Source organism: Momordica charantia, assembly GCF_013281855.1.
Source record: "Momordica charantia cultivar OHB3-1 chromosome 9 unlocalized genomic scaffold, Mcharantia_2.0 BLBB01000009.1, whole genome shotgun sequence".
In the NCBI taxonomy this organism is placed as follows: Eukaryota; Viridiplantae; Streptophyta; class Magnoliopsida; order Cucurbitales; family Cucurbitaceae; genus Momordica; species Momordica charantia.
Window position 1 is genome coordinate 3,310,890 of NW_028275167.1, and position 25,709 is coordinate 3,336,598.

General features: G+C 36.0%; 6 protein-coding genes across 7 annotated transcripts; 2 read left to right on the forward strand and 4 right to left on the reverse strand.

Annotated features, from left to right (window-relative positions):
* Window positions 1-442: 442 nt before the first annotated feature.
* On the reverse strand, window positions 443-739 carry LOC111019381 (uncharacterized). The gene has a single exon (XM_022295762.2). The coding sequence runs from the start codon at window positions 737-739 to the stop codon at window positions 443-445; it is 297 nt and encodes a 98-aa protein (XP_022151454.1).
* Window positions 740-1,846: 1,107 nt separating this feature from the next.
* Window positions 1,847-6,684, reverse strand: LOC111017072 (glycyl-tRNA synthetase / glycine-tRNA ligase). Its single transcript, XM_022292732.2, has 9 exons — window positions 6,147-6,684; window positions 5,592-5,974; window positions 5,176-5,293; window positions 4,756-4,950; window positions 4,439-4,663; window positions 3,983-4,042; window positions 3,808-3,888; window positions 3,314-3,719; window positions 1,847-2,391 (listed from the first exon to the last, which is right to left on the reverse strand). The coding sequence occupies exons 1-9, from the start codon at window positions 6,630-6,632 to the stop codon at window positions 2,159-2,161; spliced, it is 2,187 nt and encodes a 728-aa protein (XP_022148424.1). The 5' UTR covers window positions 6,633-6,684; the 3' UTR covers window positions 1,847-2,158.
* Window positions 6,685-7,702: 1,018 nt separating this feature from the next.
* LOC111017403 (putative UPF0481 protein At3g02645) lies at window positions 7,703-12,150 on the reverse strand. Its single transcript, XM_022293155.2, is given in 3 exon segments — window positions 7,703-9,610; window positions 9,613-9,748; window positions 12,017-12,150. Coding segments are annotated over 2 exon segments (1,728 nt in total). The 5' UTR covers window positions 9,728-9,748; window positions 12,017-12,150; the 3' UTR covers window positions 7,703-7,997.
* LOC111017413 (Pentatricopeptide repeat (PPR) superfamily protein) lies at window positions 10,885-14,303 on the reverse strand. The gene is made up of 2 exons (XM_022293166.2): window positions 12,347-14,303; window positions 10,885-12,150 (listed from the first exon to the last, which is right to left on the reverse strand). Exon 1 carries the CDS (start codon window positions 14,261-14,263, stop codon window positions 12,878-12,880), a length of 1,386 nt encoding a protein of 461 aa, XP_022148858.1. The 5' UTR covers window positions 14,264-14,303; the 3' UTR covers window positions 10,885-12,150; window positions 12,347-12,877.
* A 2,407-nt stretch (window positions 14,304-16,710) lies between these two features.
* On the forward strand, window positions 16,711-21,022 carry BRIZ2 (zinc finger (C3HC4-type RING finger) family protein). Its single transcript, XM_022288172.2, has 12 exons — window positions 16,711-17,066; window positions 17,818-17,933; window positions 18,053-18,161; window positions 18,262-18,376; window positions 18,633-18,730; window positions 18,864-18,970; window positions 19,098-19,344; window positions 19,438-19,491; window positions 19,603-19,746; window positions 19,884-19,948; window positions 20,491-20,545; window positions 20,684-21,022. The coding sequence occupies exons 1-12, from the start codon at window positions 16,821-16,823 to the stop codon at window positions 20,849-20,851; spliced, it is 1,524 nt and encodes a 507-aa protein (XP_022143864.1). The 5' UTR covers window positions 16,711-16,820; the 3' UTR covers window positions 20,852-21,022.
* A 900-nt stretch (window positions 21,023-21,922) lies between these two features.
* LOC111021310 (RNI-like superfamily protein) lies at window positions 21,923-24,707 on the forward strand. Of its 2 annotated transcripts, none has more exons than XM_022298215.2 (2): window positions 21,923-22,311; window positions 22,993-24,707. In XM_022298215.2, exon 2 carries the CDS (start codon window positions 22,999-23,001, stop codon window positions 24,511-24,513), a length of 1,515 nt encoding a protein of 504 aa, XP_022153907.1. In that variant the 5' UTR covers window positions 21,923-22,311; window positions 22,993-22,998; the 3' UTR covers window positions 24,514-24,707. The 2 variants fall into 2 exon arrangements, with proteins under 2 accessions (XP_022153907.1, XP_022153916.1); XM_022298224.2 differs by having other exon boundaries at window positions 23,095-24,707.
* The last annotated feature ends 1,002 nt before the right edge of the window (window positions 24,708-25,709 follow it).

Here is a 25,709-nt window from a genome sequence, read left to right on the forward strand (position 1 = left end):
AAAATGAAGAAAAATGAAGAGATGGAAGTAGTACAAGTTTTAGAACATCAAAATTTTGTCAAATTCAAGACTCAAATTGACTAGCATCGTCTTGCCAGTGAAAAAGAACGCCAAATCGTGCTCACTATTTAGAAGAGACGTTCGCTGATTATGTACAAAAACAAAATTAAGTTCAATCAACACAGAAACAAAATAACTGATCAGTCTCAGATAATCCTAACCTAAAAGTTAAATAAATTAATTGAAGATCAAAAAAGAGAAACTCTACGATTCGACAAGCGAATTCATCGTCCACCACGTCATAAAAAGAAGTGAAGGCGCAATCGCTCTCGATTCCCCTGTACAACGCACAAAAAATTTCCTCGGAGAAACAGACACACAAGAGAAAACGATCGCTAATTAATCAAGATCACTTAACTACGTACGCGATTGACGATCCAAATCAAGAAACCGCCAATCCACCGGAGCCGACATTACAGAATCGGGAGGGTTTCGGCTGGAAATTCCTCCTCCTCTGGAGATCGTGACTCGACGGTTTGATGATCTGCATCAGAAACGCCTTAACGAGATCGGTCTTGTTCCAATCGACGCCGCCGCTCGCGGCTGCGGCCTTGGATTTGTCTGAGGCCTTACGCGGACGGCGGTGGAGGCTGCACCGGAAAGAGCCGGGATGGGTGGTCGGAGCACAGAGGCAGAGGCGGGAGGCGGAGGCGGAGGAGGGAGCGGTTTTGGTCGCCATTGAAGACGGGATGTTAAAACTGCATGTGAGAGAGGATTGGTTAAGTGGTGCTTTTTGGGCGCTTTAATTGAACTCTTTCCGTAGGAATTAAGCTTCCGTAATGCCACGTGTGAGGGGTAAATGTGTAATTGTCTTATTTTTCCTGTTATGTCCTTGCTTCTCGCTTGTTTTGTCGTGACGTTGCAGTGGCTTTTTGGTCTTTTTAGCGTACTTGCCCATAGAGTGTTGCTCTGCCCTTGGTTTGGGAAAGCAGAATGTTAAAGACAAACGTAAAAACTTAACTAATTGAATCTTTCAAAGTTAATTCACATTAAATTATGTTGGTCTTGGTGTTAATCTATTTTTTAAATTCTAGTGAAATTAAGAATTAGGAGATAGGAGAAGTAATATTTTAATTTTTCTGCAATTTGACTAACATTTCAAAGTCATATCAATAAATAATTGATTAATAAACTATTTTTTTTCTCTTTCTGTGAGAGCTCAAAAAATCAATCAAATATTTGGTTCGGATGAGCTATGAAGTTTAACAAGAAAAAAAAAATATCTTGAGTTGAAGAATGTGGCCGTAGTATTTTTTTAGTATTGACTTGATTCTCCATCCAAACGAAACTAATATATCAGAAAGAAAAAAGAAAAGGCAAACTTAATTCTTAACGAAAAAGCAAACTTAATTCTTAATCAGTTGATCTATGTAGAGGTTATTGTCATAAAACATCTCTTGATTACTAAATTAAATAATATAAGAACAAATATATCTCTCTTTAGAAACAATAGATATTATGCATTTGTCTATTTTTGCCGCATAGGCAGTGACGATGTCAAGAAATATAGGAGGTGAACAATAAATCTTAGCAGGCATGATTGCCACACACAAAAGAAAAGGAAAAAATAAAAATCATAGAGATTTTTTTTTAATAAAGAAATTCATGAAACCAATACCGAACCACATATTGGTTTAAAAATGGAACCTTAAATAGAATCAAACTGCTCCTTCGAGCCTAGCTCAATGAATAACGTACCTATTATCTACCAAATGTTAATAGCTCAATTCTCAACTCCCCAGTTGTTAAACTAAAAAAATATCAAATCAAACAGTAACCTACCAAATTTCAACCCCAAAAGGCACACTTTGGAAGATTTACATGTTCAATTCAAGTAACTTGCACAATGATCCAGCAGCTAAAGCTGTAGGTTTGTCAAGTAGCGGCAATAGCTGCCTGTGTTACATTAGATTAAACACAGTAAAAATTGCTCCTTCATCAAGATTGAGAATCTTCAGGTATAATCCATAGTAAATGCTTTTGTAGATTAAAAGAAGGATTTTTCAATCAACTACAAAAATGCACCCAATGCTGTTTCTTCCAAATGGATATGTATGGCAAAAAAACTCAACTGGAGAACCTGCTAAATGTAGTTGATTCAATCTTCCGCAGATGCAGAGACATGGTGGGGAAATGAGGCCCATACATCGTCCCATGTCCTAAGGCCATCGGTAACGTCTTTCACAACCGAGGCTGCCTCTTCCACGTTGACACGAATTTGAAATTTGCTATCCCTCTCTCGAATCGTCACAGAAGATGCTGAATCGACGGTGATTGCAAAAGGTACACCGAGTTCATCTGTTCGTGCATATCGTTTTCCTATTGAGGTACCTGTTAACATTTTTTATAGCAAATGACAAACATAATCAGTATGAGATGAGAACCATGGTTTTAAACAGAAAATGGAAGTAACAAATGAACCACCAAGAAACCTACAGTACAATATTATCATTCATCCTCAATATCGAACAGAAATCTGTCACAGAATTAAGGTCCTTTTGATAAAATTTTGTTTTCTGTTATCCTTTTTAAAAATTAAGCTTATAACTACTTCTACTTTAGCAGCGCTTCTACCTTTGTGTTCCACCTTCGTGTTTCTTTGCTTTGTTATTTGTTTCAACATGTGCTTAAAAATGTTTCCAAAATTTAAGACAATTTTTTGAAAATACTAAAAAGTAGTCCTATAACCTTGTTTTTGTTTTAAAATTTTGCTAAGAATTCAAATAGTTTTAAAAAAATAAAGAGCATGTCAAAGAAACTATGAAGAAACCAATATAAGGTGTTTGGGAGTGACAGTAGAATTGTAAAAAAAGATTTAAGTATAATTGCTTTTCCAAAATCACTGGCTGATACCTTGAAAATCAATTTAAAGTGATTTTAAACTTTCGTAAAATTAGTTTTCTAATTTACCAAACATTATCAATAAAAAGAGAAGTGATTTTCACAAACAGAATGGTAATCAATAATTTTTTTTATAATACACCAACATGAGCTTAACTCAACGGTATTGGCATCTATCTCCAACCATGAGGTTGTAAGTTTGAATACCCACCACCACTTGTTATACTAAAACCCTTAGATTCATCTAAATTTATGATTATATGCATCAATATAGTTGCTTCAATTTTATATAGCATGAAATTCTTGCATTTCATCTCCAAGCCTCCATTCACCTGTCAGTCAACTTCTTAGAACTTAAGTCAATTTTACACCAGAAGAAAAACAAAACAAAGTTAAAAGTTCGTTCATATACCTGTAATGTCAATTTTGTGAGAAATACCAGCTACAGTTAACGACTTCGAAATGACTTTGGCAACCTGCTCGTACTGTTGATTCTGAACAAGAGGGAAAACCGTGCACTTGATAGGTGCCACAAGGGGTGGAAATCTAAATACATTTAACTGCTCATCCCCAGCTTTGCTTGGTCTCAAGTAGTAAGAGTGTTCAAAGAGGCAATAGATAATTCGTCCAATACCAAAAGAAGGCTCAATCACAGATGGTGTGAAAACCCGCTGATGTTCCTTCTTTTTCTCCTTGGAAATTGCAACCATGCTCTTCTTTATCAAGACATTTTTCCCCAGTGTGCAGACATAGAACTCCACCTCTCCATTGGATTCTAGAGTTGCCTTCATTTCTAAAGCCTCCTTCTCCTTCATTGCCTAAAATAAAATGCAATACAACCACTTCAGTTTTTCGATAAGTGACAGATGAAATAAGAACCCGGGCAGAACAAATTCCATAATTTACCTCCAAAGCTTCAACCACATTCTTTTGGCTTCCCTTGAATGCAAGGCCAAGTTCTTTCTTAACAGGAGCGATGACCAATTTCTGGAATTTAATTTCATGAGTAAAGCATTAAAACAGATTCTTTTTTGTCATGACACTTACAAATCTCAAATGATAAAACAAGGACGAGCAGTACCTCAACTTCTCTCGGTTCTGCAAATTTCTCATGTGCTACAAGAGGAACACCGCTTTTTTCCTATTAAAAGGAGATGAAAAAGAAAAACATGAGAGTCTAGTCTAACATGCAACCTGAAACTATAAAACACTTCCATCTTATAAATTCCTACCAAACAATAGAACAGTTAACTAAACTCTTAAAATTAAACTAGTTTTGAAATTTCTTCCATCAAATCAAAGACATAATCTGGAAACTCTTAAAATTAAACTAGTTTTGAAATTTCTTCCATCAAATCAAAGACATAATCTGGAAACTCTTAAAATTAAACTAGTTTTGAAATTTCTCCCATCAAATCAAAGACATAATCTGGAAACTCTTAAGATTAAACTAGTTTTGAAATTTCTTCCATCAAATCAAAGATATAATCTGGAATTACGATTACTTGGAAAAGATAAGCTCTGGGCATATTCATACCGAGTGAGCGTGTAAATCATATGCAGATCTATCAGCAATACCAACACATTCAATCCAACCATAAGAACATTCAATCTCAGCATCCCAACAGTCGGCTGCATAATGAGCCATTTCATTTGCAAGGTGCTGACGGAAACGCAAACGATCTTTGTCTATGCCAAGGCGAGTTAGGAAAAGATATACTCTCCCAATGAAGTAGCCTAGAGTTTCATTATTTACAGTTCCCTGCATCACAATGTGACATGTCAACCTAGTAAAAGAGGTACAGGAGACACGGTGGTGAGAAGGAGGGAGGTAGATATAGTCAATACACAAACCTTTGCAACAGCTTCACCCAATTGAATTTTTCTTGCAGATTTGCCAGACATTTGCTCCTCCCTTGGAAACATCAAAAACTCCAAATTCGAAACATCAGCAAATTTCGGATGAGATTTGTCTTCGGGATCAACAAAGTGCTCGATCTCTGCTAGTGTGAATTCACGAACTCTAAGAAGCCCTTGACGAGGAGATATCTGTAGTAAAACAGATAGACTGGGAATTGAGATTACAGGAAAGGGAACAAAACAGATCAGCTTCGGACAAGTGCTAGCAAGAAAATCATTTCAGAAGCAACAGTCACAAAAGAACCACTAAGTAGAAGACATGGAAATGCAAAACAAACTAAAATACAGGCCATTCTTCCAATACTACAATCTCATTTGTAATGCGTAAATATGATTAAGAATGTAAAAAAAAACCTCATTTCTGAAAGCTTGACCAATTTGTGCTGCAGCAAAGGGCAGTTTATTTCCATTGTAATAATACAAATCTTTGAAGTTGACAAATATGCCTTGTGCTGTTTCAGGGCGCATGTACCTGCAGCATTTACATATTTTCACATCTAAGTTAATCACATAACTTATAGCATTGAACAAGAGTCACATAAGAACAAATTAATGTAAAAGGTGGCATGGCATGAGAAGAAAAAGTCAACCATTTTCTCTTCTATATATATATATATATATATATATATATATATATATATATATATATATATATTTAAATGATGAATTAAATGGCAAAGAGTCATAACTTCAACAGAAAACTTCTTACAACATACTGATTAGGAAATGAAGTTCATGAAAATGAAAGTAAATTTGGATTAAACACTCACCCAGGGAGCAAGCCCGATGGGCCTATGGATGTTTGAAACATTAAGTTAAATGGATAAGGATCAGATAGTGGATTCTTGGTATCCGGAGCTGTAATACCATATTCCTTAATTTTTGCACCCAGCTGTTCAGAAGAAAGATCATCCAAAACGGCGAGAACATGCTTTAATTCTGCAGCCTTTTCAGCGGATATGCTAAGATCTTTCTGAAGTTTTTCATTACAATAATCCTTGAGCAAGTGGTCTGCACGGTAGCAGGTCCCAGTTTTCTCATCCTTGACCATAAGGTCGGTGAACTTATCCACGTGACCAGATGCTTTCAGGACAACTTCTGGCGTCACACAAGGGCAGTCAACTTCCAACATATTCTCCTCAAGAACAAAATGCTGCAAAAAGAAAGAAAAGAAAACCCCTTTAAGACAGTCTGTTTGGTTACTATTGAACACGATTCCATACATGCAGTAACAACGGGTCGAATCCACTTCATAACAATTCAGAATCAAATTCCGACAAAACGATTACGAATAATCAACGCAATATCAAGTTAAATTTGTATACCTGACGCCAAAATGCAAGGACATTCGACTTGACGGCGCAACCCGGAGGACCATAATCGTACAATCCAGCAACCCCACGGTAAATCTTAAACGACGGAATGTAAAACAGGCGCCTCTCAAGAGTGTTAACCACAGCTTGACGGAAAGACTCCCTGTTGAGGCCGCCATCGCCGCCAGCACCAGAAACAACCGCCTGCAGCTGCTTCTCAATCGAAGCCTTGTCGAGCTTCAAGGCATTCAAAGCTTCAATAGCCGCGTCAATCTCCGGCTTGGCAGCACCGGAAGCCTTGAGGGCGCGGACCGCGTTGCCTTGAGCTTCCACAGCTGACTGCTTCTGAGATAGGGCATTTCGCAGCGATCCTTCGGAGGAATCCATGGATACTGAACGCGGGAAATTGTGGAAGTGAAGGGGGAGGGTGAGGATGATCCTGAAATGGTGACCAACAAAAGCCGATGAGGATAATAGCAGAGAAGATAGAAGGCGCATATACGAGGCCGGCGAAATCAATTTTTTTCTCTCAGCTTTTAGTTTAGGGTTTAGAACTTTAGAATTTGCGAATGGTTTATGGTGGGCCCATTTTCCCTCATTCGAAGAATATCTTTCGTCCCCACCGAAATATCTTCTAGTTTGATGCTTGACAAAGTAGTTATTTTTATTTAACAGATAACTCTCGATTTTGTATCTAATCGATCCATTCGTTAGAAAAAGTTACATTGTTTCGACTAAGTAAGATTTAGATGGATGTAAGTTGGTTAAGACATCACACGGATATAAATAAATATTTATTATTCATTTTTATGGTATCCACTCATCAAATTAACTTAAAGTTCTTCTTTCCACTTGTAGCATGGAACTAATGGATTATACTGTCAAAGCGAGCATAGTTTAGCGGTAATTGGCATATACCTCCAATCACGATCTCGTGAGTTCGATCCCCCACCCCCACATGTTGTACTAAAAAAAATAGGTGGAACTAATATTTTTTTAACAAAAGATTTTCATTTGAACCAAAATGAAAATATTTGATACTTATCAATATATGGTATATAATTAGGCAAAGGCAAAATATACGGTAGATTTTTTAACTTTTGATTTTGTATATAATAAATATTAAAAAAGAGTATAATATTTGGGAGACCTTTTGGATAAAAAAGTCTAAAATCTAAGACTAATTATAAGACCTTGTAATTTAACTTTGTTTGAATAAATTATATAATTTACCATATTATTTCCAACCAAAAATAATTATTATTATTGATGGGTGTTACTTGTTAGTGTTCAATTAAAAATTAGTAAACCTTTGATATTATAATTCTATTTAATTTTACCATTGAACTTCGACCCTCTAATTTTCTTTATGTCGCCATCTCCCACTTGAAAGAAAAGTTCCCATCTATTTATGAATGTGAAAAGGAGAGCACTCAAATTACAATTTTCAAATAGTTTTGGACCTAACAATAAAAAAGAAGAAAAAAAATCTTCTTGGTGCATCGTCCAGTCAGAGGTTCAAATCTCCATATTATTACCTTTGTTATACTCAAAAGAGAAGAATACTCTACAGAATAAACCGTTCTTTCTTCTTTATTGTACATCAAAGAACAATTTCTTTATTTTACATCAAAGAACAACTAAAAAATTACCTACAAAGTTCTTGTCTCACCCGAGACTGAGGACAGTTCGAGAAGAAAGCCTTCCTTCTCTTCTCTTTAAGGCTGGCCAAACACCAACCGAGAGACGATAACGAACAGCTCAAGAACCGAGTGATTCCGAGCTGAATCATAAAAATCACAAACCATAACGTTAAGAAAACAATAAGCTTAAAGGGATTGGAGATGAGAAGGATATGACAAACTAGGTCCTGGCTGTGTTGAGATGATAGAAAACCTGAGAGCAGGTATAGACTGAGCAAAATGCTTGTAATGCTGTCATGGCCAAAAGCAAAATGGTAGCTAATAGAGCTAGCAGTGGCCATGATCCAAACACATACTTTTCTATAAATTTTACAGCTTTAACCTTCCATCTGCTGCTGTAATGTTTGTTTACATCTTCAATTACCTTATCCAAGAATGGCACTTTCGTCAACTTGATGGATTTGCTCATCCCATTCCAGAGCTCGGCAACTTCTGCATCGCTCTTCAAATGGTTCATAATGATTCCTTTTTCCTTGAGCAGTTTCACATCCTCCTCAGAATCGATGATGCCATTCATTAGTTCGATGAAACGGGTGAAAACCAAAGGCCCGAATGGTTTTGAAGCTTCATAGGCTACCAAGTTTCTCAATACTACTTCAGAGTTCACATCGAGAGTAATGGTGGGAAGGTAAAATATCACTGCCTTCGTGTCAAAGGCAACGGCCGAGACGCCTCCATCGATGGGCAATAAGCAAACCCCTGATTTTACCAGCTGGGACACTGAAGGGATTGTTATTTCCTCCAACAATGGAGGTCTTGGTTTCCCATCTGACCTTGAACTCCCCTTTTCTGGATCATTTTCTTCTTTACCTCGTCTCTGCAAACATAGGTGTTCAAGAGGCTTTATCAGAATCCCAATTCCAGGAAGTTTAGATATGACTGTCCATGGCAGTTTGAAGATCACTTGTAAAGGTCTAGAGCTCAACAATCTTCTGAGTAAATGTACCGGACCTCTGTTTAGCTTTGAAAGAATCTTCCAAATTTCACTTCCCAGTTTACTCAAGGGACTGAATAAGTGTTTCAAAGCGCTTTCAATGTTTTCTCTGGTGGGTTCCTTTTGATTTTGATCATCTTCCATTATCTCCAATGGGTCAGCCAACTTTGGAGTAATCATTCGGTACAAAAAATCAAGCAAATGAAAGCATTCAGAGACCGATGCTTGAATATTCACCAAGTCTTCCATCACCTTGAAAGGAGAGAGATCTTCGTACAGTCCCAGCAACATAGAAAGCAACTTTTGATCTGCTGCTGGTTCCAGAGCAGAAAATTGGAGTTCCAACATCTTTCTCATAACAAATAAAGGTATCTGATTCTCAAGCATAACAATGTCTCTTAGGATGGCATTATATGCTGACTTCCATCCCTCATAATCTACCAAATTTGACAATTTTGAGGAAACCCTTGAGAGATTCTTCTCTTCTCTGATGGTATAAACTCGGAGGATCTCAAGCAGGAAAGAAGCATCAATGGCCATCATCCAAGAGAGTGTTTCGCTGTTGAAATTAAGGTATTTGTGGTAGCACGATCGGATCTTTCGCTCATACTTTGTCAATTTCTCAACAATATTGTGAAACTTGGGGCTTTGGAGCTGTTTTTGAGCTCTTTTCGCTGCAGCAATCTTGTACCTCTCCATCTCATACAGCTCTTGGCGCCAGTAATGGTATGGACCAATTGCAACTTCCTGTGGAGTATAGGAATCAGGATCGATGGCCATAAGAGACTTGGGGACATTGAATATGCATACTGGTGTTCCAATGTCATCCTCAAGCTCCTATCATCTAAGGATTGACGAATTTGGATGACCCATTTTTCCTCATCAAAGGCTGAGGTCAATCCCCAAGAATTTCCAGCAGGAAGAGAATGCAATCTTGATTTGCTGGAGAAACTCATGGTGAGTACTGGTAATTATTTCTGCAATTGATTGGTACCAAGCAAATAGGAAGTTGAGGATTTTATAAGCATCCAAACAGTTAACATCATCACTAATGAATAATTCTGTTCACTTTCGTCAAGGCTAATGCATCCTCAGACTTTCATCTAATAGTGATTTTTCACCAAACATAGCCCCACCTCCATCTTGGTTTAGCATTATAGATCCAATGAAGTTTTCTTTTAGATAACATAATAAACGTGTTCTAATGTATGATATTATTAAAGATCGGAAAAAGACAGAAATAACAATGGAGACAAAAGAAAGGCAACTAGTTTCCTACTACATGGATGTGGAGGTGTAATAATTTTCAAAGATCAAAGTCAGGAAAAGAAGAGTAATTTTCATATTTATCATGATATATTGTCCTTTTGTTCCTTTGACTTAATCAAAGATAAAAATCATTGCCAGACTTGCCTTTCACATGCCACTAAAAATAATCTCCCCACCACATAATCTAAGAATCACACGTTTTAATAATCTCTGTCCCACACAGAGGATATTATTCTACATTTTAAAAGCAATTGTTTGGTAGCACAATTACATCATAAAAGATAATCATGTGTGTCATATAAGCAGACCCATGTGGTTCTTATTTTTTTAATTTAATTCCTTCTCGTCACCAAGACATCAAAAAGGTTAAACCGCCATGTCATATATGTAATATGCTTCACACCCCAGGGATAAGAAGGGACCCTAAACTAAAGGTATCTCATTGTCTAAATAAAACTGCATTAACTACAAACAAAAACAATGTTAAAGTAAACCTTAGTCAGTTTCTTAGTGTGATTATTTTGATAAGAAACAGAGCACAAAGGTCGCTTCATTGATGTAGTAATAAATGTGGTGTTCTAACTTGAAAATAAAAAACAAAAGTTACAAATCAAGTACTAATTTACCTTTTTGATTCACTACCCCATTCACTATACCCCTCTGCTCGGAGATGTTTGTTCAAATTACTGCACAGTTTTGGCAAGGTTTGCTACCTTCGAGTTTTTCAATCAGTTTCTTGGAAGTTTGCCGTTTAAAGAGAGGCAAGATTTTGTGGAGTAATTTGGTAAATGATATCCTTTGCTGTTGTTAGAGAGAAGCAAATCTTTTTTAGGAGAATGGTAGAGGTTTTTTTTTTTTTAGGAACTTCTATTTTAGTAGCCTATTATTGGTGTTGAATAGAGTTTTGTAATTACTACCCTTATCAAATATCCACCACTTTGAACGGATTCTTTTTTTCCTTCATTCTTTTCTTCTTTTTTTTTTTCAAATTTCATCCTTTTGGTTAGTCTTGGTGGATGCTCTAACATCCCATTGGCAATTACTGATGATGATTTTTAAACTCCTATGCTATTCCAGAAAAGATTGATAATTGGCCACCCGAAGCTCTATTTGGGATGGTGGTTGAATCAGAATGATAGAGCGAAGTGCTTTGGAAATGTGTGGTTCGAACCTTTTTTTGGATTTTATGGCTAGAAAAAAGAAGTATGACATCTTCCAAGATAAAGAGAAATCTTTTGTCTTTTTACTAATGGTTTTCTCTCGGAGATGGTTTTCTCCATCCCAACTGTTAGGTTGTTTTTCTTTGCTTCATTTTCTAATTATATTTGTCCAAGAAAAAATGTTTATTACCAGAAGGGAAAAAATACTGATTTAAACTATACCTTCAATTGTTACACTCTCAACGATCTTATCCTTAATTGGAAGGCGTTTTTGTAATTGTCTATGTGGCCTTTTGTATATTTCATACCATCAATGGAATACTTGTTGCATATCAAAAAAAACTATACCACATATATCATTGCAAGGGAATTACCATTTATTTGTGATAGCGTTATTGGTTTGGTTCAAGTGAAAATAATATAAACCATTTATTTGTGGGCCAAGTTGTGTTTAACCTGGTCTGCCAACGGTGTTTAAGTTGTAATACGTATTAATTTCTAGTTTCCCTCAGTCCCGTTAAGATTTAAGCTAAGTTAAGGTGCAAGTATATATATAACCTTAAACTCATCAAATATTGGAAGAACACAATAATCGAGTTGGAAGAGAAGAAAACAATGGGGTCAATTAGGAGGGTTCTAATTGAAGATTGAAGTATTTAAATTTGTTCTAAGATTTCATTCACCAAACCTGCATTCTCTAGATAAATATTCAACATAATTAAAGTGCTATAAATTTACTCGTAAAGACAAGCCAAAATAGTTGTTTTTTCATAGGAAAATATAAGCACGGCCCAGAAATAAAGATACTCTGCTGACCTGTGAAACATTGATTATCATTTATCAGCCAGGTAAACACATAAGCAAGAGCAACTTGATAATACAGAACTTTCTTGAACCAATATGACCATGAAAGCCTTGCATGCCGATTTCCCAGTACAGCAACTCCCAAACTACATAGTACACCAAGCATCAATAAGTTCTTTAGCCACTAAAAGTACTTTGAATGCATATAATGATATAAATAAAGCTGGATAGTTAAATTACCACTTTCCTTTTTCTGGCAAACAAAGTTACATAATTCATCCCATTGTGGGGGGAAAAAGTAGATTTAAATCCGGTTTGTGAGTCATGAATGGAGATGAATACCTTGGAGATAATCCAATATCGCCTCACGCTTTTTTTTGCGCCTCGAGCTTAAGCTTTAGAGGACTACTGTGGAATAGTGCACCTCGAGCTTTAAAAAACAATGCGTAAAAATACGGTTCTCAATCGATTCGTTAAACGTATGTGCTAATCAGTGATCAACAATTTGATGCCAACATGAAGAATCTTAGAAATCATCTGCAGCAAGCTCCGTTAACTCTTAGAAACTGAAAATTCATCCAGACATCATAATGGCCTGCCACCGCTATATCTAGTCTTCAGGAAGAAAGGGCAAACTTCAACTTTCTAGGTTAGAACTGAACCAATAACATCATGTTGATCAAGTTTACCAGATGTTTAACAAACTGTTACCATCTGCTCTACTAGTCTCTCCCCTCAAATTTCAGTATAACAGAATTGTCCAGATCAAAATCCCACTTGCTAGCCTCAATTTTCCTTGCAACATCTTAATATGGGTATTAAAATATTGCAATATCAGATGCATCTACAAACCCCAAGAAGTGCACATACTACCTACTCGTTGCATATCACATTGGCATGATAGCCCCCATTCACCATCTTCGTCCCCAATTCCTCTCTTAGCTTAGGTGAAAGACCTTTCGCTACCATCTCTTCGTCATACTTCCTAGCCATATCTATCATGCCCTTCTCCACAAGAGCATCAATTAGAGCATTGTAGGCAGACTCATTAGGACTACACCCAAGTTCCTCCATCTTATTCCACACTAAAAACACTGGTCTTAGAAACCCCCATCTTCCAAACTTTCTCATAAGCATCACATAAGTGTCCATCTTTGGATGAACCCCGAATTTAATCATCCTATCAAATAACATAAGGATCTCGTTTGGCTTTTCAAAAGACCTGAAAAAACAATGATATGTAATAACATTAGGTGGACAATCCTTCTTAAGCATTTGATCAAGCATCACATGGGCATCCTTGAACCTTCCATTCTCACAAAATAGCTTAATAATCGTATTGCAAGTCACAACATTAGGCTTACACCCCATTTCCTTCATCTCGTGAAACACCCGACTCGCAAAATCAACACCTTCTGAAATCCCAATGGCATGAATCACCGTATTGTAAGCCACAACATCCAGTTTCATTCCCTTCTTTTTCATCTCCTTGTACAATTTAACAGCCTTCCATGGTTTCCCACTCTTGCACTGAATATCCATATATATCGAATATGAATGTAAATCCTTACGAACACCCTTATTATCCATCTCTTCCCAAAACTCTCTGCACTTACTCCACCATCCCATCTTAAGCCAACCACGAAGAATTAGGTTATGAATCTTCGTACTCGCATTACAGTCCACCTTCTTGTTCTTACCAAAACACAAATCCTGAGCTTCAACAACATGTCGGTACTCGCAAAGTGCGTCGATGAGATTACAAAACGAAGTCTCATCCCTCAATTTAAATTCCCGCGATCTCTCGTAAGCAGCAATTGCTTCAGTAACCAAATGCGCCGACGCATAACGCTTAAATAAAATTCGAAACGTCGCATGATCCGGCGAAGCAAATGCAGATTGTTGCATCCGCTGAACCAAGACCCACGAAATGTCAAACTCAAAGAACTTACCGAGAATGTCGAGCATTCGATTGTAGGTCTCGGTGGTGTGATCGAACTTACATTCTGATTCGACCCAGTTGAAAAACTCAAACGAACGCCGCCAGTCGTTGCAGTAAGAATCGAGCGCCTCGCGAACAGTAGAAGGGTCGAAATTAGTTTGTACCGGGCGACGCTCCGGGCTGTTGAACTTGCAATCGAGCTCCGAAATGGGAGCGGCTGTTTTGGTGGAAAATAACAGATTCCCCGGCGGTAGGAGGACTTCGGAGAAAGAGAGAATAAACGGAGGAAAACGGCGGGAAGCGAGTGAAGAAAGCATTTTCCGATGTTTCTAATCGGAGAGGTCTTGAGTTTCTGGTTCTGTTCAGAGTTGAAGGCACCGCGAATTGAGTGACTGGGCTGAACGGGCCCGCGGGTCAGCTGCTTTGAAGCCCAAAGCTTTGGCCTGGGCCTGAATTTTGCGTCAACTTTTGCTTTTATCTTTCATCTTTTTATTTTATAGTAAATAACGAAATTTTGGTTTTTTCGGTGGATTGAGTGATTCGAACTCACAACCTATTGATTGGAGATATACGTCAATTGCTGCTGACCTATGTTCACTTTAATTTGTTTAAATGATACTTGGAGTGGTTTAATCGACTAACAAAAATAATTACATAATAATTACTAGTTTAATTTATTGAACTTGCTGATTTGGTAACATGGATTCGCTTATTATTCTACCTTTTTCTTCCTTTCTTCTTCTCTCTTTCCTCTTTTCTTCTTGACCTTGGCTAGTGCTGTCATCCAAGTTGACACTGCTACTTCCTCCATTTCTCTTTCTTTTTTTTTCCTTCTACAACATACTTCGTTGACATTGTTGACAAATAATAGATTTATAACAACATATATAAGTAAGAAAAACATCTAAAATTGTCTTTAATTGATATGTGTGTAGGAAGCTTCCAAAATTTTCTTTATGAATTTTGATAATAGTTTTTACAATTATCTCAAACTACAACAACACACTATGTTCCTATGACACTGTGATCCAAATAAGGAAATAAATGCGGTTAAAAATCGTATGTAATCCTCTAACGTCCCACGATATACGACGTGCATCACATGAATATTTTTGCCAACACTCTCCCAACTCGCCTATAAGATAAAATAGTAAGCACACAATGAAGAGTAAGTGAATCTCGACAAAAGTACCTTGATACATATTCCGACATATATTGACTTGAGCATTGAAGTGCTCACAATTTGTCTTGCATGTTTCCTCTATTAATTCGAAGAGGATCCAATTGTTTGTGGAGGATATTTAATGCAAAAATAAGTAGGATTGAATATTTTTCTATCAGCTAGTTTGTTACTCAATTGTATGTATATTATATTATTATTAATTAGCAACAATGATATAACTTATAGATTTTTTCTTAATACAACACCAATGTGAGGTTAATATTTGAACTTCAAATGGTAGATATCTTAATACTTTAAGTTATACTCATGTAGACCGTAACGTATACAATACCTATTCTAATAAGTCACAATTCAATTAAATTCAAGAGATTAAATAGTTTGGATGATAAAAATGAAGCAACTAAATTAAATTTATAATTTAATATAATTTGTATAATTTTCTACTCTTTTTTGTTGACAAATATAATTTTCTACTTGTTGCCGATGTTCAAAATGTTGATGTCGATGAAAATGTCGAGGTCTCAATTTTACGGATATGTCGATGGATATTTCGAGAAAAATAATGGAAATCGTGGAAATTTATGAAATTTTTTTGAATTAGCAAATAAAACTTGAATTGTAGCTTAATTAACCTATAATTGATCACATTTAACATTAAATGGAAGAATATGACCATTTTACTTATGAAAATGTCGATGTTGATAGAAATATCGAATTTTTTTTCCCATTAATGAAGATCGATGGAAATTATTTGAATATGTAAAGTAAACTTTAATTGTAAACTTTTGACTACTTCTTTAGTGTTTTTCATAATAGGATTCATTTGGAAATGAGATAATTACCGAATTGGTTTTCAAACACATCTATAAATTCTAATTAATTCGTATTTGTTCACTTTTTACTTACTTCTCCTTTCAAATTTGAATTACATATTTTCAAATCAATTATCAATCAAATTTTCTAATCAAATTTACACAATTTTCTAACACCTCAACCTCGTGATTGTGTCATTCATCCAAATCATCCAAATTATCTACTAATAGGATCCATATGTGTTTCATATTCTAGTCATTTGAGCAACTACCTTCAAAACTTTCAATGTAGGACGATATAGGAGAACTATTGTAATTTATATCAAAGTTAGTAATATAGTGTACTAGATCATATGAGATCATCTTTTTGGTATTAATTAAGTTACCAATTCTACTTTATGTTTCACCACTATTTGTATATAATAATATTTTATTTTTTAAAAATTCTAAAATTATTTCAACCTTTATATATGTCAATATTTCACTTATATTGTTCAATTGTGTAACTAAGAACTAAATTGGATTAGAAATTCAACGAAACAAATTTCAAATCTTATTAGTTATAATTTATACAGTATTAGAATGCGAATATTTCATTAAACAGCTAAGATTATAATCATCGAGATTGTGAGAAATTATAGATTGTAGTGACATAGTAGAAAGATGTCGAAAATAAAATAACCTAGAAAAAAAAAGACAGGTTGATATTTGAGTCACGACATGGGAATAAATCGATTTTTGCCCGATACGAGTATGTTATCTCTCGACATTTTGAACCCGGCTAAAACTGATGTTTTTGCTAGTTTATCGATGATGTAATCGGCGCATAAATTGTTTACCCGCGAAAACTCAATTTTGCCATCACAACTAGTCGCCGGCATGTCGACTAGCTCGACCAGCGACGTACCGGCAAGTTCCGATGAAGGATTCCGGCCTCCGAAATCGGCCATGGTTTCAGGCGATCCTAGCGATTTTTCTTCTTCTTCCTCCTCTTCCATTTCAGGTGTGACTCAGGCCTTCCATTTCTCCTCTGGAAACCCAAGAATCGAGGAGATCAGAGGGGTCGTACATCTATTCCGAGATGAAGTTTTCTCGTCTTCCTCGACCTCGCCTTCTAGTCTCCATGTGAGCTACGGTTCTTCAATCCTTAATTCTTGCTTTTCGTTTCTATGAAAGTTCAATTTGTCGGTCTTCAAGGCGGTTTCTCTTGTTTGGGATAATTTATAGTATTGGGTTTTCTCGGCAAGAAGTCAGCCTTGTTTTAAAATTGAGCTCTTATATGTATCACAGAATGAAAAGTTTTGAAATAAAATTCTCCTTTATTCAATTTCCTATATCACGATTGTTTCAAAGAGAGATTATGAAGCTTAAACGATTCGAAATTACCGAAAATGTTCGCGAAGCAACTTTTATTTGAAAAGGTCACATCATTGTTGGTTGTCATCCTTCAGCAATGCAGTTAGGGCTTCTGATTCCGAACCTTAAATTCAATTGTTGCCTGATATTAAAGTAAAACTATGACCTCACAGTTGGGATTTTCTGTATGTAAAGTTCATTTTCGATTCTGAAACTATTTCTGGTTGGTTCAAATTTAACCTTCATTTTCTTGATGGAAAAATTACCACGTATTAGCCATTAGGGGCTGGAATGAGCGCAAATTTAACCATGGACGGTATTTAGTCTGCATGTTATATGAAGAATACATTCAGAAGTTTGATGAGAATCAATATTTCCCTTAAAAAGAATTGAGATGTAAATGTTGTTCAACTATTGTCATATCCGTACTTTCCTAGATTTGATTGGGCTTGATTTAAGAACTCGATGCTTCTCTTTTTGTATGTGCTCAAGTCACTGAACAAATAGTTTGTTTTATTAGGTCGAGAGGAAGCCTCTTGTTTGTGTTCTTGGAGTGCCAAATCATATGACTTATGCTGACTTTTGCCAGTTTTGTGGTTCATTCATTCAAGAAATTTTGGAGATGCGAGTTGTCAGGTGTAATTTCTCAACTAATATTCCTGTTTAAATAGTGTTTAGGTATTCTTCTACAGATTTACTGAATCTCACCTTGGTTTTATTAATTTCTTTATTATTGCTGTTTTTGTGTGGGATAGAGGCGATGGGATGGAGGACAGATACAGTATACTAATCAGATTTCGCAGTCAAGATTCAGCAGATAACTTCTACAAGCATTTAAACGAGAGGCGATACTCATCACTGGAGGTTGGGCATTAGCTTTGGTTTCTAACATGTTTATCCGCTTTGGAAGGATTGTTTAGGGACTATGGCCTTTTGTTTAATAAAAATTTCCATTTGCATATAGGCAGAAGTTTGTCGTGTGCTTTTCATGGTTGATGTTCAATACACAGCCTCAATTGAACATGCTCAAGCATCTCCTGTAAGTTCAACTGAGCAGCCAACATGTCCGGTCTGCCTGGGTAAGTGTAGATAGAAATGCTTTAAATCTTGCACTTTGTTATATAATTCTTAAGCATATTGTCAATTAGATATTTTCTATGCAGCTCTACATTCTTTTGTACAATATTAGCCTCTTACATCATGCATATGACTCTCATGCCCTTTCCATTCCATTTATCCATTCACTAACAAAATTCCCAAGGCATGTTTGGCACTGGTGCCTTGTTGATTTGCTTATTCATGTTTGGTCCCACCGTTTTCCTCCTGATGACGCAGATAGATTGGACCAAGATACAAGTGGAATTCTCACCACTATCTGCAATCATTCCTTCCATTGTTCATGTATTTCAAAATGGACTGATTCCTCTTGTCCGGTAGGTGATTTTTTCAACTCTTAGCTGATGTTCTTATTCTAACACTTTCCCTCTGGTTTTTGATCAGTTTAGTTTGGAAGTAGTGCGTCACCTAATATGTTTCTGTCTAATAAACTTGTTTGATAATTTCCAGGTGTGTAGATATTGTCAGCAGCAGCCTGAGAAATCAGTATGTTTTGTTTGCCAGACTTCTGAAAACCTGTGGATTTGTGTCATCTGTGGCTTTGTTGGCTGTGGCAAGTAATGTTTTCTCTTTTGATTCATTTTTCATTCTCTGTTATTTTATCACTGGCACATTATCAATGTTTCACCCTCTTTTAAGTTGTGTATTGGTTGGAATACTAAAATATTGTTAAATCGGGTTCAGGTATAAAGAAGGGCATGCTATAGTACATTGGAAAGATACGCAGCACTGTTATTCTCTTGAATTAGAAACTCAACGTGTATGGGATTATGCGGGAGATAATTATGTCCATCGATTGATCCAATCCAAAACGGATGGGAAACTGGTTGAGTTGAATTCATATTGTGCTCATGCAAATGATGGGTGCATGAGTTGCGGTGGTGAAGATGCTGCAACTAGTGAGGCTCTTTTGAACAGTAGAGTTGAACTTGTAATAGCTTTATCCCTTGTACCTAGTTACTGATCTGGGTTATATTCTGAAAAATACGTGCTAACAAATTGTGATGACTGATGATACCATTAGATTGTCAACGAGTACAATGAACTGCTTACCAGTCAACTTGAGAACCAAAAACTAGTATGTCTTCTATTCCTTGTTGACTTCTTTCCACCAATGAGTGGTTTTGTAGTTCAACCTTTTTGCTGCAATTTTTCCATTTTTCACCAGTTTATTCTGTTTCAATTTTAGTATTTTGAGTCACTGCTACAAGAAGTCAAAGAAGATACTGAAAGAGAAAAATCTATAGCTGTTGAGAAGGCCATCAATCAAAAACTGCAGAAGCTGCAGGCTAAGCTGGATAGGTGCATCAAGGAAAAAAAATTTCTAGATGATGTTAGTGACTACTTATGTTATATTGCAGTTTAAGCCACTTTCTTTGTATTGGAAGACGTGATAGTTGAGACACATTATCTATTTAAATGCTACAATCTTGCTGGGAGCGCTGATGATGTTTATTGTTTTGCCTGCAGCTGAATGAGAATCTCTTGAAAAACCAGGAGATATGGAAGACAAAGATCGTTGAAATGGAAGAAAGGTAAAATGTCTATCCCGTTGATTCTCAGTTAAGCTATCTGGGTGTTGAAACTTGAAACTGTGCTGCCTGGTTCAGATTCAAAATTTATTTTCTTTATGGCTTATTTTAGATGACCTGCTAGTTGAATTTTAACACATACTGGATAGTGTATGATGACAGAATCCTCTCATAAATCTTGTGAGCAAATTCTGTTCTGCAGTAATCATTGCAAGTTTTAGCCCCAACATCTACATGTGAATTGAATAGTTTCAGGGAATTAACACAATTCATATTTCACCACTATATCCCAAAATTAAGTAGCTGAACAAGGCAGCAGATAATTGTTGTTTTTCATTTTAGAAAATACTGGCCCGCACACCGGCTAGTAAGAGTTACTACTGACTTATAGATAAGTGGATCCAACTAAAACTAAACTTTTGAGTCAATAAATATATGCCACGTTAGGAAGTGAGTAGGAGCTCTCTCCTTCTAATCGATGTGTGGTTAAGTACTGTTTCTTTCAATTTTTATTTTCAAATACCTGAGATATTTGATTGAAACAGGGAAAAAAAGACTTTAGAAGCAAAGGACAACAAAATACAGGATTTAGAAGGGCAGGTGATGCATGTTTTCGACCTCTCAATTTCTCTCCTCTTCTCTCTTTTGACCTCTCTCCTTCAGAAATTATGCTCATTGACTCTGATCTCAACAGTTTGGTTTCTTGAATTAATAGTTTATTTTTGATGCCACACTCAGCTTGGAGAACTTATGACATACCTCGAAACTGGTCAGCAGCAGATGGAGCAACTATCAGTATCAAGTGAGGCAAGTGATGCCAGTCTTCTTCAAGTATCAGCAGCAGAGCCATCTACTAAGAACAATGGCAAAGGAAGCTCCAAGTCCAACAACAAGAGAAGAAGCTAAACTCGACGCCGACGATTCCAACTCTATACTTTTTCGTGGTAGCTTGTAAATAAACACTCCCAGATGAACTTGTCAACAGTATTCAATGTTAGCAATTAAGGCCCTTGTAAGTAAAGTGAGAAATACTTTTGCAGCAATAAAAGGTCTAGTTACTTGTATTGTGCCATGGAAGACTTGATCGAATGTTTCTTCAAAAGATGAGAGTTCTCACCTTTTAAGCTCTTAGCTAGATAACCACCCTTCTTTCAATTTTTGGTTTGGTTATTGGTTATTTGGTTCATGTTTATAATTTTAAAAAATTTAATAGATATTTCTTTTGTTGACAAACATGAACATATGTGCTCGATTAAAACATCTATTCCATTCCGCATGTCGTTGAACTCATGAAAATAGTAATAAGTAATAAATGAAAGAGATGATTTTTTTTCTTATTGTCAATATTTCTAAATAGTAAATTGTTTAACTTGATGTTATACGAACGATTATATTTTCATATAAGAAATCTCTTAAAATAAATAAATAAATATATATGTATATATTTTTGGGTGAGAGGAGATTTCAACATTTTAGCAGAGATTTTATAATGTATTGAACTAGAATCATGCTGACCAACAAACAACTCGTGATTCATCATAGACAAATATTTAGGTTTTTTTTTTTATAGTTTTTAAACTTTCAGCCTCTATGGTTTAGTTTTTTATTTGAAAATTCCAATTTGGTTTACTGTTTTGAACTTAATTTGGATTTAGTCTTTGTAATAATAATACGTTCAATTTGATTTCTATCGATCAAACTTTACAAATTATTTTTAAACTATTTTTATCCACTCGAAATCTTACCTCTTGTTTTACTCCATCCAAACTATAATATATGTTGAAAATGTATAATTAAAACAAGTTAGTTTGAAAATGTATAATTAAAACAAGTATAACTTAACGGTAAAGACATCTAGTCTTTCTTCTCTCTGGTTAAAAAAAAAGAAGTATTATTATTATTATTTTGTTAGTACAGTGCGACGTATTTTAGTATAGACTAAATTAGTAAATTATTGGTACATAGATTTACGTGTAATGTTATGTCCACCGATAATATGGGAAATGTTCACGACCGATCGAAATTGCGAAGAACAAAGAATCCTCAGATTGTTTCTCTACTTAAAATCTAAATCTAGTACGAACCCTCGACCCCCGATCTCTTCGCTACGCAACGGAATCGATCTTTTTCCCTTTTTCCGAAATTGGTCGTAGATATTTAATTTTATATCTCAGGTACAGATTTGTGGATTGGATACAGAGATATTTTGGGGGCGAACTTGAATTGAATTGAATTTGAATCATGAATGTCCTTCTCTGAATAAATATCTATCCTTCTTTTCCCGTTAAAATATCACCCGAATCTCAGCATCCCTTTACTGTAATCCGAAGGATATAGCTTCTACCTCTCTCAGTTCATCTTTTCAGGTGCGGTTTCTGAATTCTTCTTTGTCGATACATCTCCGCTTCGAATGATTTTCAATTTTGTTCATGAATTTTGAAAGTATTCGTTAAATTGGGGCTTTTTCGTCTCTGTTTATGAGGGTGAATTCATCGTGTCTTGCTTCTTTCCCTCGTTAACACGATTACTTGTTCTCTCCTTCGTTTTCCTGATTATATGGAACAATTCTTGATGATCTCCCAGTTCTATTGAATTGATTTTTTTTTCTTGGGTACCTTCTCTCATTTATATTGGGCATTCTTCTGAATCTGTATATTCTGTGTTTGGTTCCTTCAATGAATTAAATTATGTTTGTTTGATTTTGAAAAACCTCTGTAAAGCAGAATTATTTGAAATGTGAACCAAGTAATAATATTCAAAGTCCATTGGCTAGCTTCAAATTCATGTGGTGGGTGTATTTCGATCAATTATTCAATTTCTCTAATGGGAAGTATTTGGCACCCATTGTGGAAAATTTTCCCTCAACCCTGTTACTTATGTGAGCAGTAGTCCATTGTTTACTTTTTGGTTTCTATGATGTTTATATGAAAGATAGATGGCTGGTTTGGAATCTTGATTATGTGAGTCACAAATTGACTTCTTAATGAGAGTTGACAGATTTTCATTGAGTTTAAACCATGTTCTTTTTGATCTTTTCCTTGACCAAGGTGCGAATGTGGTCTGAGAGCCATGGAGAAGACTTCGGGATATTTCGGTTATTTATACAGTTTTTGCAGTTTCTGCTAATAGATTATTGTCTTGTGTTGCAGAAGAGGCTTGTTACAATGGATGCTTTACCAGAAGTCTTGATTTGGGAAATACTGAATAGAGTTAAGAAAACCGTTGACAGAAACTCTCTGTCATTATCGTGTAAGCGCCTTCACGATTTGGACAAGGAAAACAGACAATTTCTTCGGGTTGGTTGCGGATTAGACCCTGCTGATGAAGCTTTGACATCTCTGTGTCTCAGGTTTCCCAACTTATCACGAATTGAGATCACTTATTCGGGTTGGATGTCGAAACTTGGGAAGCAATTGGATGATCATGGACTTTTTATCCTTTCAAGCCATTGTCCATCTCTAACTGATCTCACCTTAAGCTATTGCACATTCATCACCGACGTAGGACTCCGCCATTTAACTTCCTGCTCCAATCTTTCAGCTCTAAAGCTGAACTTCACCCCGAGAATAACTGGCTGTGGTGTATTCTCAATCGCTGTTGGATGCAAAAACCTCACTGTCCTCCATCTTATCCGATGCTTGAATGTCAGCAGTGTTGAGTGGCTCGAATACCTCGGCAAGCTTGAAACGCTTGAAGATCTCTCGATCAGGAACTGTAGAGCAATTGGTGAAGGTGATCTGATCAAGCTAGGCCATAGTTGGCGGAAGTTGAAGCGGCTGCAATTTGAAGTCGATGCAAACTATCGATACATGAAGGTTTATGATCGGTTAGCCGTTGATCGATGGCAAAAGCAGTGGATCCCATGTGATGATATGTTGGAACTCAGTTTGGTGAACTGCATAATCAGTCCAGGGAAAGGACTTGCCTGTGTGTTAGGAAAGTGCAAGAATCTGCAGAAAGTTCATTTGGACATGTGTGTTGGAGTGAGAGATTGCGATATAATAAGCTTGGCTCGAGAATCGCATAATCTCCGATCCATCTCCCTCCGAGTTCCATCAGACTTTTCACTTCCATTGTTAGCCAACAACACATTAAGATTAACAGACGAGAGCTTAAAAGCCTTAGCCGAGAACTGCTCCCATCTCGAATCAGTCAGGATCTCATTTGCAGATGGTGAGTTCCCCTCACTCTCCTCATTTTCCCTCAACGGGATCCTCGTTCTAGTCCACATGTGCCCAGTTCGCGAGCTCGCTCTCGACCACGTCTACTCCTTCAACGACATGGGGTTGGAAGCTCTCTGCTCGGCCTCCTATCTCGAAACTCTGGAGCTCGTAAGATGCCAAGAGATAAGTGACGAGGGGCTGCAGCTGGTGAGCCAGTTCCCTCAGCTGCGCTACCTACGGTTGAGCAAATGCTTGGGGATCACAGACGATGGGCTGAAGCCACTAGTTGATGCATACAAACTCGAATCGTTGGCCGTGGAAGACTGCCCTCAGATCTCCGAGAGGGGCGTCCATGGCGCCGCGAGAACGATATCGTTCAGGCAAGACCTGTCATGGATGTATTGAGACTTCAAATTTTGTCTAATTCTGGACTCATCCATTTGTCAAATAATTTGTGTATGCTTATTGCTTGTATGTAAAATTAGAAAGAGATGATTTGGTGTTGCTTTCACAAGTCCTTGGTAAAGTCATTTTTACAAATTGAAAACTGTTTTTTTCTTTTTTACTAAGAACATTAAATTATATTTGTGTTGGTTTTCTTTGTTTATTTGCATTATTAATTGTGTCATAGTGGTTTTCGCTAGTCGTCTGACGTGGAGTTGATGCTGACGTTGATGATGCAACTAAGTTCCACGTCATCTCTTGCATCATGGTCCCAATACACCACTACATGTTTATTTTTATTTTTTGGCTGGGAACGTCATATCCCATCTTCAAATTCCCATTTGTTGACGAAAGTACCCCTCTAGATATAAAATAAAATGTTACATTTCTTTTGGTCACATCTTATCTTACTATTTTATTTATTAAACTTTATATTAAAATATTACTTTGTCTCTGTATTTTTATCTTCGGTTAATTTGCCCCCTCTACTTTTAACATATTTATTTTGTCCATATATTTTAAATTTTTGTTTATTTTAATCTATGTATTTTATTTTGTTTATTTTAGTCTACGTACTTTCAAAGTCTTCCATGTACTTTAAAGATGTGACAATTTTGGTATTTGTTTTCAAAATTTTAACACAAATTCTATACAATAGATAAAATTTTAATATAAAATAATGGATGCATTTCAAAAAATATATTGAGTATAAAGTTCATGTAGAAATTGTGATCGAAATCATTTCTAAGAGTACAAAGATAAAAATGAACGTTGAAAGTAAAAGTACTAAAATAGACAAAAGTTGAAAATACTTTGACCAAAATGAACGAAAGTTATCAGTATAAAGACTTTAATAGTATTTTAACCTAAAATTTAGAATGTTTCGTTTATTTTGTTGTTTTAGTTTTCGCGCGATATTGAACTTCTGATCTCTATCAAAGTAAGTAATATTTTGACTGAGTATAATTATGACAAAATGTTTCCTTTGTTAAAATACATCCTTACAAATTGTGTTAATCTAATTCTATTTCCATCTTCAACGTAGAGTATGAATTTGTCAACTTGTTGCTTAGTAGATAAAAATCTTATTAAAAATTGATGGGAAATTGATTAAAAAAAGATTTTAAAAATCTACAGCAGAACTAGGGAGGGGTGTT

What these genes read in the sequence shown, in the direction of transcription:
- LOC111017413 (XM_022293166.2), bottom strand. Translation starts at nt 14,263, where the DNA reads ATGCTTTCTTCACTCGCTTCCCGCCGTTTTCCTCCGTTTATTCTCTCT.
- LOC111021310 (XM_022298215.2), top strand. Translation starts at nt 22,999, where the DNA reads ATGTGGTCTGAGAGCCATGGAGAAGACTTCGGGATATTTCGGTTATTT.
- LOC111019381 (XM_022295762.2), bottom strand. Translation starts at nt 739, where the DNA reads ATGGCGACCAAAACCGCTCCCTCCTCCGCCTCCGCCTCCCGCCTCTGC.
- LOC111017072 (XM_022292732.2), bottom strand. Translation starts at nt 6,632, where the DNA reads ATGCGCCTTCTATCTTCTCTGCTATTATCCTCATCGGCTTTTGTTGGT. An exon ending in TCCTTGCATTTTGGCGTCAG is followed by an intron (nt 5,975 to 6,146) that starts GTATACAAATTT and finishes TTCTTTTTGCAG; the next exon opens with CATTTTGTTCTTGAGGAGAA. An exon ending in TGGGTGAAGCTGTTGCAAAG is followed by an intron (nt 4,664 to 4,755) that starts GTTTGTGTATTG and finishes ATTGTGATGCAG; the next exon opens with GGAACTGTAAATAATGAAAC.
- BRIZ2 (XM_022288172.2), top strand. Translation starts at nt 16,821, where the DNA reads ATGTCGACTAGCTCGACCAGCGACGTACCGGCAAGTTCCGATGAAGGA. An exon ending in GGCTTTGTTGGCTGTGGCAA is followed by an intron (nt 18,971 to 19,097) that starts GTAATGTTTTCT and finishes AATCGGGTTCAG; the next exon opens with GTATAAAGAAGGGCATGCTA. An exon ending in TGAACAGTAGAGTTGAACTT is followed by an intron (nt 19,345 to 19,437) that starts GTAATAGCTTTA and finishes TGATACCATTAG; the next exon opens with ATTGTCAACGAGTACAATGA.